At 42.0% G+C, this 20,846-nt stretch overlaps 1 protein-coding gene across 1 annotated transcript; it reads left to right on the forward strand.

Moving 5' to 3' along the window:
- The first annotated feature begins 15,951 nt into the window (after positions 1-15,951).
- Positions 15,952-18,823, forward strand: LOC147973768 (uncharacterized). The gene is made up of 6 exons (XM_087525089.1): positions 15,952-16,185; positions 16,282-16,389; positions 16,477-16,626; positions 16,841-17,265; positions 17,363-17,453; positions 17,553-18,823. Exons 1-6 carry the CDS (start codon positions 15,981-15,983, stop codon positions 18,710-18,712), a joined length of 2,139 nt encoding a protein of 712 aa, XP_087381215.1. The 5' UTR covers positions 15,952-15,980; the 3' UTR covers positions 18,713-18,823.
- Positions 18,824-20,846: the final 2,023 nt, after the last annotated feature.

Raw genomic sequence — 20,846 nt, forward strand, 5'->3', positions numbered from 1 at the left:
GTTTCTTTCTATTAATAAATCAATGTATTTGCCTTCCCCAAACCAAAATGAGCATCTGATATGTCTCCAACGTATCTATAATTTTTGATTGCTCCATGCTATATTATCTACTGTTTTGGGCAATACTGGGCTTTATTATCCACTTCTATATTACTTTCGGGACTAACCTATTAACCGGAGGCCCAGCCCAGATTTGCTGTTTTATGCCTATTTCAGTGTTTTGAAGAAAAAAGGAATATCAAACGGGGTCGAAACGGAACGAAATCAACTAGAGAAGTTATTTTTGGAAGGAAACACACCTGAAGGACTTGGACCCCACGTCAGAAGATACGGGGGCTACCCACGAGGGTGGGGGCGCGCCCACCCCCTTGGGGTGCGCCCCCTGCCTCGTGGGGCCCTCGTGGCTCCCCTGACGTGCTTCTTCTACCTATATAACTCCATATACCCTAAAACTTCCAGAACGGATAATAGATCGGGAGTTCCGCCACCAGAAGACTCCGTAGCCAACGAAAACCAATCTAGACCCGTTCCGGCACCCTGCCGGAGGGGGCAATCCCTCTCCGGTGGCCATCTTCATCATCCCGGTGCTCTCCATGACGAGGAGGGAGTAGTTCTCCCTCGGGGCTGAGGGTATGTACCAGTAGCTATGTGTTTGATCTATCTCTCTCGTGTTCTTGATTTGGCACGATCTTGATGTATCGCGAGCTTTGCTATTATAGTTGGATCTTATGTTTCTCCTCCCCCTCTTCTCTCTTGTAATGAATTGAGTTTCCCCTTTGAAGTAATCTTATCGGATCGAGTCTTTAAATATTTGAGAACACTTGATGTATGTCTTGCCATGGATATCTGTGGTGACAATGGGATACCACGTGCCACTTGATGTATGTTAAGGTGATCAACTTGCGGGTTTCGTGACATTGGGAACCTATGCATAGGGGTTGGCACACGTTTTCGTCATGATTCTCCGGTAGAAACTTTGGGGCACTCTTTGAGGTCCTTTGTGTTGGTTGAATAGATGAATCTGAGATTGTGTGATGCATATCGTATAATCATACCCACGGATACTTGAGGTGACATTGGAGTATCTAGGTGACATTAGGGTTTTGGTTGATTTGTATCTTGAGGTGTTATTCTAGTACGAACTCTAGGGCTGTTTGTGACACCTATAGGAATAGCCCAACGGATTGATTGGAAAGAATAACTTTGAGGTGGTTTCATACCCTACCATAATCTCTTCGTTCGTTCTCCGCTATTAGTGACTTTGGAGTGACTCTTTGTTGCATGTTGAGGGATAGTTATGTGATCCAATTATGTTATTATTGTTGAGGGAACTTACACTAGCGAAAGTATGAACCCTAGGCCTTATTTCCACACATTGCAATACCGTTTACGCTCACTTTTATCACTTGTTACCTTGCTGTTTTTATTATTTCAGATTACAAAAACTATTATATACTATCCATATTGCACTTTGTATCACCATCTCTTCGCCGAACTAGTGCACCTATACAATTTACCATTGTATTGGGTGTGTTGGGGACACAAGAGACTCTTTGTTATTTGGTTGCAGGGTTGCTTGAGAGAGACCATCTTCATCCTACGCCTCCTACGGATTGATAAACCTTAGGTCATCCACTTGAGGGAAATTTGCTACTGTCCTACAAACCTCTGCACTTGGAGGCCCAACAACGTCTACAAGAAGAAGGTTGTGTATTAGACATCAAGCTCTTTTCTGGCGTCGTTGCTGGGGAGGTTAGCGCTTGAAGGTATATCTTTAGATCTTGCAATCGAGTCTTTTACTTTCTTGTTTTATCACTAGTTTAGTTTATAAAAGAAAACTATAAAAAATGGAATTAAGTTTGTCTCATACGCTTCACCTTTTTAATATCTTCCGTGAGTATGATGGAAAGGATAATTGTGCTCAAGTGCTAGAAGAAGAAATCTATAAAATGTTTGGCACTAAATATTTGAATGATGAGCATGATTGCAATGTTGTTAGTACGAATTCTTTGAATATCCATGATGCTAATGATGATTGCACTAGTTATGATGAAAATGCCTCCTATAAACATGTCAATTTTTGTGGAGTAGACTGGGTTTGCAAGTACACACAAAATAGGGAAGATAGATATTGCAAGAGGCATAAGTACTTAGAAACTAAATTGTTGCAAGAAGAGCTAGATGAATGTGCTGAAAATTTAAGATATCTTACCCATACTTGCGAACTTTGCAATGAACATGGTCATTTAAATATCAAATGCAAATTGTTTCATGACCGTATCGTGTCCAAAAATTGTGATGACTTGATTTCCCTTGCACATCATAATGAACTTAGTTTGCTCTTGGGTTATGAAGAAATGAAACGTATAACTGAGGGTATTCCAAAATTTAATCTCGATAAACTTCTTGGTTTTGATCTAGAGAAGATTTATATGTATTGTGCGGTTAATTGCATTGAAAATTCTTATATTGCCAATTACATAAAGAAAAGAAAACAAATAGAGGATGAAGAGAATACTAATGAAAGGGATGAGACTTCCCAATATCCTCCTATTATTTCTTATGATGAATCAGGTAACGAGGATGAGCCTTATATTCAACCAATCTCATTAATAAGGAGCTCCAAAAAGAGGATTGAACCCACACATGATGTGGTGAAGAAGAAGAAAAGAAAAAGGAAGAGAGGTAAAAAGGTATCTCTCCCAAATAAAGTTGCTCCTATTATTGTTGTGCCTCCTGAAAATGAAGATGATACACTTGATGATGATCTCGTTATGCCTATTGCTTGTTGTGATGATTATGATTGGGAAGATAATGACACTTCTTATGATCTTGAAAATCTTTTTGGCACTTGCTTGGAAGAATATTATAATTGTATACTATTGGTGCTATCTATACTATTAATGATGAGAGTGATTATGCTTATGATATGAAAAGGCCCAAGCTTGGGGAAGCTATGTTTGTTGAGGATGACATATTTGAGAATATATTTGCTGCAATTAATGTTTGTCCCAAGCTTGGGGATGCTATGATTAATGAAGATGATATTTTTAGTCTCCCAAGTTTTGATATGCAAATTTATTATGATGAAAGCATGCCTCCTATCTATGATGTTTATTGTGATGACACGTATGCTTTAAAGAATAATGATAACCATGAAAATTTTCATCTTGATCTTAATTTTCAATCAAATGATAGTTATTTTGTTGAGTTTGCTCCCACTATTATTCATGAGAAGAATTTTGCTTATGTGGAGAGTAGTAAATTTTCTATGCTTGTAGATCATGAAAATAATTCTTTAGGTGCTGGTTATATTGTTGAATTCATTCATGATGCTACTGAAAATTATTATGAGGGAGGAATATATGCTTGTAGGAATTGCAATAATATCAAGTTTCCTCTCTATGTGCTTAAAATTTTGAAGTTATGCTTGTTTTGCCTTCCTATGCTAGTTGATTATTGTTCCCATAAGTTGTTTTCTCACAAAATCCCTATGCATAGGAAGTGGGTTAGGATTAAATGTGCTAGTCATATTCTTCATGATGCTCTCTTTATATTTCAATTCTTATCCTTTATGTGAGCATCATTGTCATTATCATGCCTAGCTAGGGGCGTTAAACGATAGCGCTTGTTGGGAGGCAACCCAATTTTATTTTTGTTCCTTGCTTTTTGTTCCTGTTTAGTAATAAATAATTCATCTAGCCTCTGTTTAGATGTGGTTTTATGTGTTTAATTAGTGTTTGTGCCAAGTAGAACCTTTGGGAAGACTTGGGGAAAGTCTTGTTGATCATGCTGTCAAAAACAGAAACTTTAGCGCTCACGAGAATTGCTGCCATTTTTATTTGGAGAGTGATATTTAGTTAATTCTTTTTGAAGATGATTAATAGATAAATTACTTAGGTTCAGAAATTTATTTGAGAATTTTATGAGTTCCAGAAGTATTCGTTTTATCCAGATTACTACAGACTGTTCTGTTTTTAACAGATTCTGTTTTTCGTGTGTTGTTTGTTTATTTTGATGAATCTATGGCTAGTAAAATAGTTTATAAACCATAGAGAATTTGGAATACAGTAGGTTTGACACCAATATAAATAAATAATGAGTTAATTACAGTACCTTGAAGTGGTGATTTATTTTCTTATACTAACAGAGCTTACGAGTTTTCTGTTAAGTTTTGTGTTGTGAAGTTTTCATGTTTTGGGTAAGGATTCGATGGACTATGGAATAAGGAGTGGCAAGAGCCTAAGCTTGGGGATTCCCAAGGAACCCCAAGGTAATATTCAAGGATAGACAAGAGCCTAAGCTTGGGTATGCCCCGGAAGGCATCCCCTCTTTCGTCTTCGTTCATCGGTAACTTTACTTGAAGCTATATTTTTATTCGCCACATGATATGTGTTTTGCTTGGAGCGTCAATTTATTTTGTTAGGATTTTCTTGCTGTTATTTAGAACAATGTTTTGCACCTTTTATTTCAATAAAAGTGGCATTGATAGTCTTTACTATGCCTATGTTACAAGTCTTCATGTTGCTGTTTGAAAACAGAAAGTTTACCGCTGTTGCAATAATTACCTAGAAAATTCAGAATGTGATAAAATGTTGAAACCTTTTGCATATTAAGCTCTGATAAATTTACTACAGTGGGAATTTTCTTTCATAATTTTTGGAGTTAGGGAAGTATGGATGTTGCAGCATTCTTTACAGACTATCCTGTTTAGGCAGATTGCTGTCATGTTTGCATTGTTTGCATATGTTTGCTTCTTTAATGATTCTATTTGAGGATAGGACTATTAAATATGCAGAGGAATTTAGTATGCAATATTGAATAATAATTTTAGTGATTTGCTACAGTAGAGTATAATAAGGTGTTGGCAATGGTTTATACTAACTTATCTCACGAGTCCTTGTTGAGTTTTGTGTGGATGAAGCTTTTGAGATTTAGGGAGACCGTGATATGAGAGGAATTTAGGAGACACAAAAGCTCAAGATTGGGGATGCCAAAGGCACCCCAAGATAATATTTCAAGAAGTCTCAAGCATCCAAGCTTGGGGAAGCCCCGGTTGGCATCCCACCTTTTTTCTTCAACAACTATCGGTTAGTATCGGTTGATCCTAAGTTTTTGCTTCTTCACATGATGTTTGCTATTCTTAGATGTTATTTTCTTTAGTTTTGCTTGCTGTTTGAATAAAATACCAAGATCTGAAATTCTTAAATGTTAGAGAGTCTTCACATAGTTGCATAATTATTCAATTACTCATTGATCTTCACTTAAATCTTTCGGAGTAGTTTGTCATTTGCTCTAGTGCTTCACTTATACCTTTTAGAGCATGGTGGTAGTTTTATTTTGAAGAAATAGATGAACTCTCATGCTTCACTTATATTATTTTGAGAGTCTTAAATAGCATGGTAATGTGCTTAAAAATCCTAATATGCTAGGTATTCAAGAATAATAAAATTCTCTTATGAGTGTGTTGAATACTATGAGAAGTTTGATACTTGATAATTGTTTTGAGATATGGAGATGGTGATATTAGAGTCATGCTAGTTGAGTGGTTATGAATTTGAGAAATACTTGTGTTGAAGTTTGTGATTCCCGTAGCATGCACGTATGGTGAACCGTTATGTGATGAAGTCGGAGCATGATTTATTTATTGATTGTCTTCCTTATGAGTGGCGGTCGGGGACGAGCGATGGTCTTTTCCTACCAATCTATCCCCCTAGGAGCATGCGCGTAATACTTTGCTTTGATAACTTGTAGATTTTTGCAATAAGTATGTGAGTTCTTTATGACTGATGTTGAGTCCATGGATTATACACACTCTCACCCTTCCACCTTTGCTAGCCTCTCTAGTACCGCGCACCTTTCACCGGTACCATAAACCCACCATTTACCTTCCTCAAAACAGCCACCATACCTACCTATTATGGCATTTCCATAGCCATTCCGAGATATATTGCCATGCAACTTTCCACCATCCAGTTTATTATGACACATTCATCATTGTCGTATTGCTAGCATGATCATGTAGTTGACATAGTATTTGTGGCAAAGCCACCATTCATAATTCTTTCATACACGTCAATCTTGATTCATTGCATATCCCGGTACACCGCCGGAGGCATTCATATAGAGTCATATCTTGTTCTAAGAATCGAGTTGTAATTCTTGAGTTGTAAGTAAATAAAAGTGTGATGATCATCATTATTAGAGCATTGTCCCAGTGAGGAAAGGATGATGGAGACTATGATTCCCCCACAAGTCGGGATGATACTCCGGATGAAAATAAATAAATAAAAGAGGCCAAAGAAGCCCAAATAAAAAAAGAGAAAAGAGGCCATAAAAAGAGAAAGGCCCAAATAAAAAAATAAAAAATAAGAGAAAAAGAGAGAAGGGGCAATGCTACTATCCTTTAACCACACTTGTGCTTCAAAGTAGCACCATGATCTTTATGATAGAGAGTCTCTTGTTCTGTCACTTTCATATACTAGTGGGAATCTTTCATTATAGAACTTGGCTTGTATATTCCAATGATGGGCTTCCTCAAAATGCCCTAGGTCTTCGTGAGCAAGCGAGTTGGATTCACACCCACTAGTTTCTTTTGTTGAGCTTTCATACACTTATAGCTCTAGTGCATCCGTTGCATGGCAATCCCTACTCACTCACATTGATATCTATTGATGAGCATCTCCATAGCCCGTTGATACGCCTAGTCGATGTGAGACTATCTTCTCCCTTTTTATCTTCTCCACAACCACCATTCTATTCCACCTATAGTGCTATGTCCATGGCTCACGCTCATGTATTGCGTGAAGATTGAAAAAGTTTGAGAACATTAAAAGTATGAAACAATTGCTTGGCTTGTCATCAGGGTTGTGCATGATTCAAATATGTTGTGTGGTGAAGATGGAGCATAGCCAGACTATATGATTTTGTAGGGACAACTTTCTTTGGCCATGTTATTTTGAAGAGACATAATTGCTTAAGTTAGTATGCTTGAAGTATTATTATTTTTATGTCAATATGGACTTTTGTCTTGAATCTTTCGGATCTGAATATTCATATCACAAGTAAGAAGAATTACATTGAAATTATGCCAACTAGCATTCCACATCAAAAATTATCTTTTTTATCATTTACCTACTCGAGGATGAGCAGGAATTAAGCTTGGGGATGCTTGATACGTCTCCAACGTATCTATAATTTTTGATTGCTCCATGCTATATTATCTACTGTTTTGGGCAATATTGGGCTTTATTATCCACTTTTATATTACTTTCGGGACTAACCTATTAACCGGAGGCCCAACCCAGATTTGCTGTTTTATGCCTATTTCAGTGTTTTGAAGAAAAGGAATATCAGACGGAGTCAAAACGGAACGAAATCAACTGGAGAAGTTATTTTTGGAATGAAACACACCTGATGGACTTGGACCCCACGTCAGAAGATACGGGAGCTGCCCACGAGGGTGGGGGGCGCCCACCCCCCTGGGGGGCGCCCCCTGCCTCGTGGGGCCCTCGTGGCTCCCCTGACGTGCTTCTTCTACCTATATAACTCCATATACCCTAAAACTTCCAGAACGGATAATAGATCGGGAGTTCCGCCGCCAGAAGCCTCCGTAGCCATCGAAAACCAGTCTAGACCCGTTCCGGCACCCTGCCGGAGGGGGCAATCCCTCTCTGGTGGCCATCTTCATCATCCCGGTGCTCTCCATGACGAGGAGGGAGTAGTTCTCCCTCGGGGCTGAGGGTATGTACCAGTAGCTATGTGTTTGATCTCTCTCTCTCTCATGTTCTTGATTTGGCACGATCTTGATGTATCGCGAGCTTTGCTATTATAGTTGGATCTTATGTTTCTCCTCCCCCTCTTCTCTCTTGTAATGAATTGAGTTTCCCCTTTGAAGTAATCTTATCGGATCGAGTCTTTAAAGATTTGAGAACACTTGATGTATGTCTTGCCGTGGATATCTGTGGTGACAATGGGATACCACGTGCCACTTGATGTATGTTAAGGTGATCAACTTGCGGGTTCCGTGACATTGGGAACCTATGCATAGGGGTTGGCACACGTTTTCGTCGTGATTATCCGGTAGAAACTTTGGGGCACTCTTTGAGGTCCTTTGTGTTGGTTGAATAGATGAATCTGAGATTGTGTGATGCATATCGTATAATCATACCCACGGATACTTGAGGTGACATTGGAGTATCTAGGTGACATTAGGGTTTTGGTTGATTTGTATCTTAAGGTGTTATTCTAGTACGAACTCTAGGGCTGTTTGTGACACCTATAGGAATAGCCCAACGGATTGATTGGAAAGAATAACTTTGAGGTGGTTTCGTACCCTACCATAATCTCTTCGTTCGTTCTTTGCTATTAGTGACTTTGGAGTGACTCATTGTTGCATGTTGAAGGATAGTTATGTGATCCAATTATGTTAGTATTGTTGAGGGAACTTACACTAGCGAAAGTATGAACCCTAGGCCTTATTTCCACACATTGCAATACCGTTTACGCTCACTTTTATCACTTGTTACCTTGCTGTTTTTATTATTTCAGATTACAAAAACTATTATATACTATCCATATTGCACTTGTATCACCATCTCTTCGCCGAACTAGTGCACCTATACAATTTACCATTGTATTGGGTGTGTTGGGGACACAAGAGACTCTTTGTTATTTGGTTGCAGGGTTGCTTGAGAGAGACCATCTTCATCCTACGCCTCCTACAGATTGATAAATCTTAGGTCATCAACTTGAGGGAAATTTGCTACTGTCCTACAAACCTCTGCACTTGGAGGCCCAACAACGTCTACAAGAAGAAGGTTGTATAGTAGACATCAGCATCCATCTTCCTACACACATGATGATGTTCGACATGAGCTACCGCGATTAAACCAAAGAATGAGCTATCAAAATGAGCCGAATGAAAACAACACGTACCCCATCATTTTCGCATTTGAAGAACACCCATCCGGGGTGCTTCGGCGTGCCCGAAGTTAGCCGCAGCACTGTCCGCGTGCAGTCGTCGCACTGTATGAGCGGCATCGGCGAGCCACAGAGCCACTGCGCGAGTGCCGAGCCCGGTGGACGGCCGGACGAATCCATGCCCACAAACCGTCGGCGGCGGCGGGAGGACGAACCCGTACCTGCATGCGGCGATGCGACCTTGTCGGGGCTGCGGGAGATGCTCCCCGACTATTCCATCGCTTGGCGCAGCCACCGACGGCCAGAAAAACCAAATCCGGCGGCCCGCGATGAAGGGCCGCAGATTCGCAACTTTCTGGCCCGCCGGCGCAGGAGGGGGGAGGCCTCGTGCGTGTGGCGGCCTTTTCGGCGTGCTCCCGCCGGCTGCTTTCACCAGAATCTTGGGCGGCGGTCCGGTGGTGGGGCGAGGGGAAGAGGGGAGGTGGTTGGTGGGGAAAGCGCGGGCTGAAATGTCCCCCCACCAACCGCTTCCGCTTATATGCAGGGCACCGCATCGGCGAGTGGGAAACCCGCGAACACGCGGGTTGGGGCCGAGATTTTGCCGCGCCCCTCAAATTTTTTTGCGGGCCGGCCATGTTTGTGGGATCTGTTCGGACGGGAATTTCCGCACCGGCCCGCATTTTGGCGGTTATATTGCGGGTTGGGCCTTTTTGCGGGGTCTACTAGAGTTGCCCTAAGAGTGGCAAATTTTGAGTCAAATCCTTGTATGATCATCTCTTTGACGTGGGGCTTGACAGATCTTCTTGGCATTTATGGAAAGCTAAAATTCCTGCTAAAATTAGAATCTTCTTGTGGCTCATTTGGCATAATGCCATTGTCACCAAGGATAATATGGTAAAGAGGAATTGGACAGTTCTGCTTTGGGTCGTCGTCATTCACATGGCAACATTGGACATATGTCACATTTGGTGATAAGTTTGCTAATACCAGTCCATTAAAAATCTATGGAATATTTAGCCCTTGTAGAAAGATATCTGGCGGCAAAGGCTCACGAAACGAGACGATGGCGAACCAAATAAAGACGAGTTTTGTGGTGAAGTTTGTGAAATGGGAGGGAAAATATTCTACTTGTAAGGATAGCATTTCTTGTGACGTCTATTTAGAATGTTCGTGATTGCTACTCCAGCTTCGCCTTTCTGTGCTTATATGAGGTTGGCGATGCAGGATGCATGGGTGGGTGATAACCAAAAAAATTACATAGTTGTGTCCTTTGGTGAGCCTTCATGATCCGAAAAAAAAGTGCACTTGATTTTTCCCATATTTTCCTGAGTTCAGGAAGTCTACTGCATTCACAAACACACACAAAAAAATCTCTTCTCTTCTCGCTCACCACCGCATTTATCTGTCTCTTCGCCTCCTTCGCACATCAATACATGGGGCTTCTGCTCGCCGCTGGGAAGTTTCACCTCGAGGGCTTCCTATCCACAAAGATTGACAGACGTCTCGCTAGTAGGCGCAGCCTCGTCATGTCTGATGGGAAGTCCAACAATTGAATCGGAACGCCGAATCATTAGGCTGTGATGTAGGAAACCCTACTTCCAGGGCCAGAAGTTTGAGTGTCTTTAGCACTCGAACATCAGCCACTACATCCAAGTCGAAAAAGACATATGACACATTTGGTGATAAGCCTACTAATACTAGTCCTACAAAAATCTTTGGAATATTTAGCTCTTGTAGAAAGATATTTGGTGACAAAAGCTCATGAAATGAGACAGATGGTGAACCAAATAAAGACGAGTTTTGTGGCGAAGTTTGTACCACAGGAGAGGAAATATTCTACTTGTAAGGATGGCATTTCTTGTGACCTCTATTGAGAATGTTTGTGACACGGGAGAGGAAATATTCTACTTGTAAGGATGACATTTCTTGTGATGTCTATTGAGAATGTTTATGATTGCTGCTGCTTCAGCTTGGCGTTTTCGCGCTTATATTGAGGGTGCAGGATGCATGGGTGGGTGATAACTAAAACTGTTATTGAGGTCATGAGCACTTGTTGGGGGATGCTGACCTTATTCACATTATGGTCTTATTATTTATTTGGTTTAAATGAATATTTCCTTGTATGAATATTAAATATTGATGAAGGGAGTGTTGGAATATTAGGCAAATTCATGATTAATTTTAGTAAATAATTCATGACTATAACAGAAAATAGCATGCAACAATCTAGCATACTAGATGAACAGGAAAACATGCACAATATCATCACACATATAATAATATCAACTACAGATAGAGACATGAACGGATCATGATGGACGTACTGTTCGTTAGCTTCTGTAGGAGCGACGCTGCTGATGGCGATGTTGGCGACGATTTGTTGCTGCTGACGGCGATGGAGACTACGATGAGTAGCACGGCCGAACTTGGACGGAAGACGACCCGTGATGACGAACTTGAGCAGTTGCATAGAGCGCTTCTTAAAAACCTAATTCATCCTCATTCGGTGCAGGATTGCAAGGACGAACGGTTCCGGAGCCCCGCTCTCCCGCATGCCGGCATTCGGGATGGAGTAGACTACGGTGACGGCGCAAGTCACGAGATGAAGCAAAATCCTAAGTGTTTTCGATGTATCTTTGGCAGCGGCCGGTAGGAGTATATATAATAGGACCTACCAAGACATCAAAAAAAATAAAATGGCAAAAGAAAGCCGCGCCCCTACAAAATTTTGGCAGACCATTCACGCACGCCCCGCTCCAACCCCAACCCCGCCTGACCAGGCAAGCAAGAAGTCGTGTGTGGTTTTCCATTTCTCTACTTCACACATCACTAAGTGTGATGTAGAGAACCGATAAATCAAGTGAACATGATGGCACGCGAGGTCTATATCTCACCATTCATTGTGTCATGATCCGTGATGTATTCATACTAGGCATCAGGTATATTCATTTCTCAGGGTGAAGTACTCCTATATGGACAATCTATTCCCAGAGTCAATTGGTAACCATGGCCCACAAATCTCACAAGAGGAGTTATTCTCTTGTTTATTAAGAGCAGATGTCTAAAGGTTCTTGCGGTCTCTTCATGTGCTCTTCCTGTATGTCTTCTCTCGTCCATGTGCTTTCTTATGAAGCTGATGTACAGCAACTTAATTAGCTAAGCTTGGTTTGGCATCCTGTTTAGTAATATCTAGTTATCTAGTTTCTGCTTCGATGTACTTTCAAATCAGTATTAAATGCTGAATGTGTACCCCAACAATAACATGTGCAATGGCAAGAATATGCTTTGGACGAACATTTTTCATGTACGTGCATGTTGTTAAGCTGCATAAACACAAGCATGGTGACTGATGGGGCAGAGATTAATCAAATAACTACCGACAATTCGGGCCATAGAAAAACGTGCATAAGAAACATTGGAGCTAATGTAACAAAAGTCAAATATCTTCATCACGCCCACCAGCATTTCACACCAGGCATTTAAGTGAGGTTTTAAAACCTGGCAGACCATCCCATCTGGTCATCATTTAAATGGTCTGTGTCACATTAACATGGCAGAGCGGCTAGGACCGTCTTTGTCATGCGGATTTACTCGTATCCAGCTCCATTTAAGATGGTTAGCTACCAACTTATGTACGTGTATTTTGCCGAATTAAACTGTGGGTCGTTTGGGTATTCATTCAATCGCTATACTAATTGCTAATCTCATAGCATACATGGATTGTCCAGATATCATCCTCACGCGGCACTATGTCGCAAAAATTCACGTCGAGAACCATTATATAAAGAGGTCTCACACTTCCTCAACTTTTGAGGTGGTACTAAACTTTAGAACCATCACTTATCATTTATTCATGGGCCTAATTCAAGATTTCAATAATTCTTAATGAGCTAGGAGCCTAGGCCCCATTATTTCTACAAGAGCGCTCCCTCTCCGAAAAAGCATAGCAAAGACCGAGCTCCACATAGCTCGTTATTTCTTTTCAGCGAAAACATTATTTCCATACATTAAAAAAATCTGAAAAATGTATATACATATATGTCTATTTGTAGTATCTCTACTCCTAATGAAGCAGTTGGTAGTCTCCGCCGGTCAATTTTCGTCCCACTTCCCCTGGTTATTTTTGGTACTTCGTCCCACTTCCCACTTTCCACCGATCCCCGCATTTTACCTCCCAACCAATAAAAAAAACATCAATATACAACTACGGCCATCCTGAACCGCGCCGGTTCACAGATAGAAAAAACCCCTACAACGATCAATCACGGTTAACCTACGAAATGACGGGCTGATCGATCTGATCGTCTTGACCTCGATCCCATTGCGAGCCGTGGTCATTCGTCCCCGCCCCTCAAACCCTTGGCCGCCGTCACAAACACTGAAACCCTTGTCCGCCGCCACAAGCGCTCATACCGTAGGTCTCTTTCACAGCGTGCAGTCTTATCCCGGCGACGACGCCGTCCGAGTGCAAAGACAGGCTCACGTCCCCGATCCGTCGCTCTTCAGCGGACCTGCGTGCGATCCAGTCGCCGCCGGAGTGGCGATTGCAAAATCAGGTGTGGCGTTTACATATTCCTACCTTTACAATTACTACTCTTACAAATCTGCATCTCTGATCGGTTCCGTGGTCGTACTGGCATTGTGATCTCGGTTCAACATCCTCAACTGTGCCATACCTCTTGCTCTCATTTTATCAGCCCTAAACTGAATCATCTCATTGCAAGGATCTCAGTTTTCGTGCACATAACTGACAGGAGTTTGGCCCTGGTGCCGGCCCCAGGGTGGGGTGTCATCAGCAGCAGCATCTGGAGGTTAGTTGACACAAACATAAGGTAGTTAAGAGGCTTGACTCTAATTGGTGACATGCAAAAGTTAAGGTTTCTATGCCAACAGGAAATAGTCAGATGGTTGAAAATGATTGAGTGCAGGTATAGGCTGGATGAATAAAATCGTTCAGAGTGGGAAATAATGTCATCCTCCCATATGAACCACCGTTTTGAATGGGAAATGTTTGTCACTATTTGACAGCCATACCTGTTTATCACTATTTGACAGCCCCAAATGCTTGCAGGTGGTGAATCATCAAGTGGCAACAGGCATCGGGGACGGTGTCATCGAGTTTGCATCTCACAACTTCAGAGGATCTCCATTTTCCATCCTCTAAACAGCATCACATGCAAAAAGTGACACAAACATAAGGTAGTTATAACACTTTAATCTAATAGGTTCCATGCAATAGTAAACAATCTAGGTTTCTATGCCATCTGAAAAAAGTCAAGGGTCTTATGCCAATTTGAGCATCAGGTGGTTGAAATTGATTTAGTCCAAATACGACTCCGTAACCAACAATCCATGTTACATTGATGGGAGACCATAATTGTCTTTGCATAGCTAACATTAATTTCCCATCAGAATTCACTTGCCTTTTCGAACTACTAGCAAAACCACCGTTTTTTATATATCTGGTCCAGTATGTGCACACAACCTGTTTTGGTGCCAATTAAATATACTCATGCCAGCTTACAGTATATTCTCATTGCCAATACAGCAGTTAACTCGATGTATAGCAATTAATTTCATAGGTACACATGGGTAATTCAAGAAGCAGGGCGGTTGATCAGCTACCAGTGCCAATTAAATATATGCATGCCAGCTTACAGTATATTCTCATTGCCAATACAGCAGTTAACTGATGTATAGCAATTAATTTCATAGGTACACATGGGTAATTCAAGAAGCAGGGCGGTTGATCAGCTACCAGAAGAGGACGTTTCTACATGTATGGAGCATTTCTATGAGAAAGTAATACACATGTGTTAACGAACATTCACAAGCTTTCATAGCGTGATAACTGTTGAAGTTAATTCTACGGGCATGCTTTAACCTATCATAATCTGCTATGCATGAGTTCTGTGCACTTTTCGTATTCACATAATTAATGCATAATGCTTTTCAGTCCTTACAAGATCTACAATAGTTGAAGATAACAATGCAAGCATCTTACCCATAGCTCAAAGTGGTGTGGACAATTCAGCTACTGTTACAGGTATAGAGCTTGTGTGACTTGTTGGGAATGTTGCCATGTAGATACGACGTTTATAGCATTGTCCTTATATTCATGTTGGTTGTCATCCTACAAATGGAGAGCATAAAGAGGATTCATTCACAGCTCTGAATACCAATGATTTGGATTTTAGTTTACATGAATATGGTACTCTCTCAGCCTCATTACAAATTTCAAGATTGTTATAACCATATTTTTGTAGTGTATATTTCATTGATTTTTTGTTATTTACTGGGTATCACTATACAGGTGGAACAAGTTCACCATGGATTAAAGACCTTCATGATGGTTCGTTGTTGGGTTCCAACCATCTAATTCTTGATTGTCACCCTACTATTGGTCATTTTCATTAACAACATGTGCCTATGCTGATATATTGGTGTTCTACAGAGGGTGAACCTCCAGACGAATATATCAACGGTGCGATGAATCTATCAGGTACTCCCACGGATGCTTGTCTAACATCGAATATGACCTTATGTACAGATGTTGTGAAAAAGCATTACGATCTTTCTGTTTGATATTTTTGACATGCTGCAGACGAAATCAGATGCGGGAATCAAAGTCATATATCAAAGGAACCTGACAACACACAAATGCTTTCAGCTAAAGATATAAAAAAAATCCAAAATGTCGTGTTACAAATAGAGGATCAACAGCGCTGCTTGTCGAAATCTGGTAATTTGTTTAACTGCAGGTTGATGAATAATTGTTAAGGCATTTATGTTGTGGTACTGTTTTCAGGTATTTTGCTATATGCAATGGCTATTTTTATTCACTAACTACCGTATGTTTAATATGCGTTGTAGACCCTAAGGAACTTAACAAAGCCTTGAGGCGGGAAACTTATCGCATTAGCAAAAAACAGGGTTTGAAAATACAACAAGTCGATGGCCACATCGTTCAACGTCGTGCCCTAGGTGATATCACGAATGTTCGTCAACCTAAGCTTGTGAGATCAGGTACATCAGGTAGTCATTGTTTATCTATTTGTATGCGTGGCTTCCCCTTGGTATATCATAATATAATACTGACCCATCGTTCTGAATCAGATGACTTCAATGTCACAAAAGATAATGCTGCACTAACGGAAGAAGAACGCAAAAGAGCCCATAGAAACGCCCTGAGGAGAGCTTCTTATCGTAGGAAAAAAGAACTTGCTCTTGAAGAAGATAAACTCCACGCCATTAATTTGTCTGGTAAGAATCAAGTGTTCTAACCATTACCATTATTATCTTCAAGTCATTTCTTACCAATTAATTTTTGTGTAACATTTATTAACCATGTTCAACCAGACAACGCAACTAGCTCTGCCTATACAACATTATTATCGCATCCTGATTCAGCATATACTGCTACATCGACGGAGACATATGGTCTGGTTAACGACAATGATCAAAATGGTAATTGACTTGTTAATAATGGATTCATCAATGTGGGAATATTAATTTTTACTTTCTACATTTAAAGTATGGTTTCAATGACACCAGACATTGACGAGAATATACTTGAAGAAACATGTCTGGTAACCGAGGAAGATCGCAAGAGAGATCATATAAATGCACTTAGGAGGGCAGCTTATCGAAGGAGAAAGGATAAGTTAGAATCAAGTGAAAATCTACGGATGCTATCTAATTCAGGTAAATATTTATGTTATTAATGTAGTCGATGCAAAAACCCTAGCGTCATATGCTTGATCTTAATGCAAATTAATCATTGTTGGGTCCGAGAAGAATGTTCTGTTATTCATTTCTCACTAAAACAATATTTTCCAATTACAATATTACCGCCTCACTAATGATGCTTGCACACATTATTTTAAAAAAGCCACGGCTGATATCCCTAAATATACAGACACATTCCACGATGATGCAACATTACCCCCTCCGTCATTAGACGCCTCCGGTGTTACCCATGACAACGAGGGATCTAAGAGGATACAGAGAAACTCTCGTAGCCGAGCATGTTATCACAAGAAAAATGAGGAACTAACGGTTGATGATAGAGATGATTTGAATGAAAAGATACGAGGGAAGCGCGTGCAGCGCCGCAAAAGCAGGTCGGATATTGAGAAGGGGCAGTCAAGTGCTCAAAGGAAGGCCTGTTATGCTAAAAGGAAAAATACCCCGTGCAAAGAATCTCTCGCACTCCCTCGTCCAGACATTACTAACTCAACAGCTGATAGTCTCGCGATCCCCCTCTCTCGGGCTGCCGACGATGATTCATCGGATGGCGACCCTCCCCCGGGCATGCCGAATTACGGTGTTTGCACCCCTGGTATGTAATCGATTTTCTTCTATTCTGATGCAACTTCTCAGCAACCTTATACTGACCTGATCAGGTCTTTGTCCCTGACTGTTCAACTATAATGCAAACGACATCAATGTGTTCCCAGAGCCCATCATGGGCGATGATCCGACACCAGCCGAAATGATGGATGAGGAGTACTACTTGTATCGTGACCAAGGTATGGTCAAGTCTGTTTTAGGAAGGCTAGGATCTTCATTGTAGTTGTAGTACTATGTCAATATTATTTTCATGATCATGTTTCAACGAATGCCTATAGGATCCGATAATGACGCATTCGAGGATGACGAGGAAGCTAGCATGACGTCTTTTATATCTGGCGAGGTTGATCCATTAGACTGTGTGTACACAAACATACCAGACCACACCCACATCCTGAAGCTCGACACAAACTGCAAACACTGCAAGGCCAGAAAGTTTGTTTCTGAGACTGACGGATTCTGCTGTTGCAATGGACAGATCGAGCTTAAACAACCGGAACCAATCCCAGAGCTTATGAGGCTATGGTCCAGCATGGATGCAGATTCCAGACATTTTCGTGAGAACATACGGTTCTTCAATGGGCATTTCGCCTTCACAACCCTTGGCGTCAGCCTTGATGAGAACTACACGAACATGAAGTCCGGGGTATACACATTCCGGGTACACGGAACCATCTATCACAATGTGCATTCGTTCGGGCCTAGCTCACGTCCAGAACATCTGCAGTTGTACTTCTATGATGACGACCCAACCATAACCCATCGTAAGGCGGCCACAAATCAATTAGATCAAGAGGTCGTGAAGAAGTTAGTAGACATACTTAAAGAGAACCCTTACTCCCAGCAATTTAGGAGTTTGGGTGCACACAAGGGGAACCTTGATGATTATAGGATAGACCTAAACACCGATAAGAGGCTTGATCAAAGAAAATATAATAGACCTTTGTCATCTGAGGTTGCTGCAATTTGGGTTGAGGGCAGCGACCTGGCAAAAAGGTTTGACCATAGGATAACACTTTATGGTAACAACAACGAAAGGCATAGCATACGCGTGTCATCCGGAGCATATGACCCGTTGTCTTATCCCCTATTCTATCCAAGGGGCGAACTAGGTTGGCATCCGAAACTACCTAAACGTAATGTTCCTTGGGAGGTTGTACTACATCCTCAACTTGTCCAAGATGATGATGAGGATGCAGGTATGACATCTGTGTACCTTTTTGTTTCAATACATGAATTATTTCTAAAGGTAAGCATTGTTTTGATCATATACTATCGTGTGCAGAGGGAAATAGCAGGTTGTGCGTCTCCGTCAGAGACTACTACTGTTATATGCTGCAGACACGGCCTGCAATCTTCAATCCCATACTCTGTGGAGCACGACTGCTGCAACAATGGGCTGTTGACATGTACGTTAAGATTGAGAGCTGTCGGTTGAGGTGGTACAGGAAGAACCAGACGCAGATTCGTGCCGACTTGTATAAAGGAGTGGTTGATGCCATCACTTCAGGGGAGACGCGGGCAAGCGTTGTTGGGGTTAGAATAGTGCTCCCTGGTACATACCCTAGTGGCGACCGCGACATGAAGAAGAGACATATGGATGCCATGGCAATTGTCCATACATACGGGAAGCCAGACATCTTCCTCACCATGACTTGCAATCCTAAATGGGACGAGATAACAAACGAGTTGCTGCCTGGTCAGACGGCGCAAGACCGACCTGATATTGTGGCTCGTGTGTTCTATGGCAAACTAGAGCACATGAAGTACATGTTGTTCAAGAAGCATATCCTGGGTGTTGTAGTTGCTTACGTATACGTAGTCGAGTTCCAAAAAAGGGGCCTCCCCCACGCACATTTTTTGTTGATCATGGACTCAACATATAAGCTTATCGTCCCGGAATAGTATGACCGACTCATTTCCGCGGAGCTCCCAGACAAGCATAAGTATCCGGAATTGTATGCAATGGTGGTAAAGCATATGATGCATGGACCATGTGGTGCTCTCAACCCGAAGAATGTTTGCATGCAAGAAAACGGTTGCAAGTGCAGATATCCACGGGCGTTCAATGAGAACACAGCACAGGGGAAGGACTCATACCCAGTGTATCGACGGAGAGACGATGGAAGACGTGCTAAGGTCAGAGGGAAGATGTTGTGCCTTATAACCCATACCTACTGCGGATGTTCAATTGCCACATCAACGTTGAGGTCTGCTCTAGCATTAAGGCTGTGAAATATCTTTACAAGTACATTTACAAGGGCCATGATAAGGCTTCTTTCAGCATCGATCAGCCCGACGCTGATGGTAACATTGATGAGATCAAGAGGTACGTTGACGCTAGGTGGGTCACACCTCCGGAGGCTATGTGGAGGATATTTGGCTTCCCACTTTGCGCCAATTACCCGCCTGTCTTGCAGTTGCCCCTTCATCTCCCTAATATGCACAGGGTTGCGTTCAATGCGCAGGCTGACTTGAAGAATGTTGTAGCCTCCGAAAATGCTTCAAAATCCATGTTAACGGAGTATTTCAAGGCTAACCTGGAACACCCTCGGGCTAGGCATATATTGTACAAGGATTTTCCCGGAACTTTACGTGGCAGAAGAAAAATAAGTATTGGAAGCCGCGGGTCGAGCGTTTTCAAATTGGCGCATAGTGTCTGCCAATCCTGCCGAGGGGGAGCGATACTACCTGCGGGTGTTGCTTAACCATGTTACAGGCAAAACATCCTTCGACGACTTGCTCACCGTGGATGGCGTGCTATGTTGGAGCTTTAGAGAGGCTGCTGAAAGGTTGGGACTCATCGAGGCAGACAACACGCTCGACGACTGTCTTAATGAGGCTGAGTAGTGGGCGATGCCATGTTCACTTAGGAGGCTCTTCGCAACCATCTTGGTTCACTGCGAGCCAGGCGATGTGCGTGGGTTATGGGATCGGCACTTCGAGGCTATGTCAGATGACTATCGTCGATCACGCACGTCCACTGACGAGGTGGAGCAGATGGTGTTGCTTGACATTAGGGGAATGTTGCAGTCAATGGGTAAAGACATTGTTGGTTTCACTCTTCCAAACATAGATGATGTGTTTGACCCTACAGAGGGCGAGGCAAGAGAGGTTATCGAGGAATCAACTGTTGAGTTTGACATGGATGACACAAAATTGGCATCTTCACTCAACATGGAGCAGAGGGCCGCATACGATGAGATACTAGGGGATGTTGAACGCGGTGATGGGGGTGTTTTCTTTGTTGATGGCCCTGGAGGTACAGGTAAGACCTTCCTATATAGGGCGATGCTTGCCAAGGTGAGAAGTCAGGGCAAGATTGGTATCGCTACCGCGACGTCCGGCATCGCCGCTTCTATCATGCCTGGCGGTAGGACTGCCCACTCCAGGTTCAAGATCCCATTGAGTTGCGATGATGGAGCCTCGTGCAGCTTCACCAAGCAGAGTGGGAACGCCAAGCTGCTACGGATGGCCTCCTTGATCATATGGGACGAGGCCAGCATGACAAAGCGACAAGCGGTTGAGGCATTGGATAATAGCATGCGCGACATAATGGGAATACGCGACCG

The sequence above is a fragment of the Triticum urartu genome, chromosome 5A, assembly GCF_056163025.1.
Source record: "Triticum urartu cultivar PI428250 chromosome 5A, HENAU_Tu73, whole genome shotgun sequence".
Classification (NCBI taxonomy): Eukaryota; Viridiplantae; Streptophyta; class Magnoliopsida; order Poales; family Poaceae; genus Triticum; species Triticum urartu.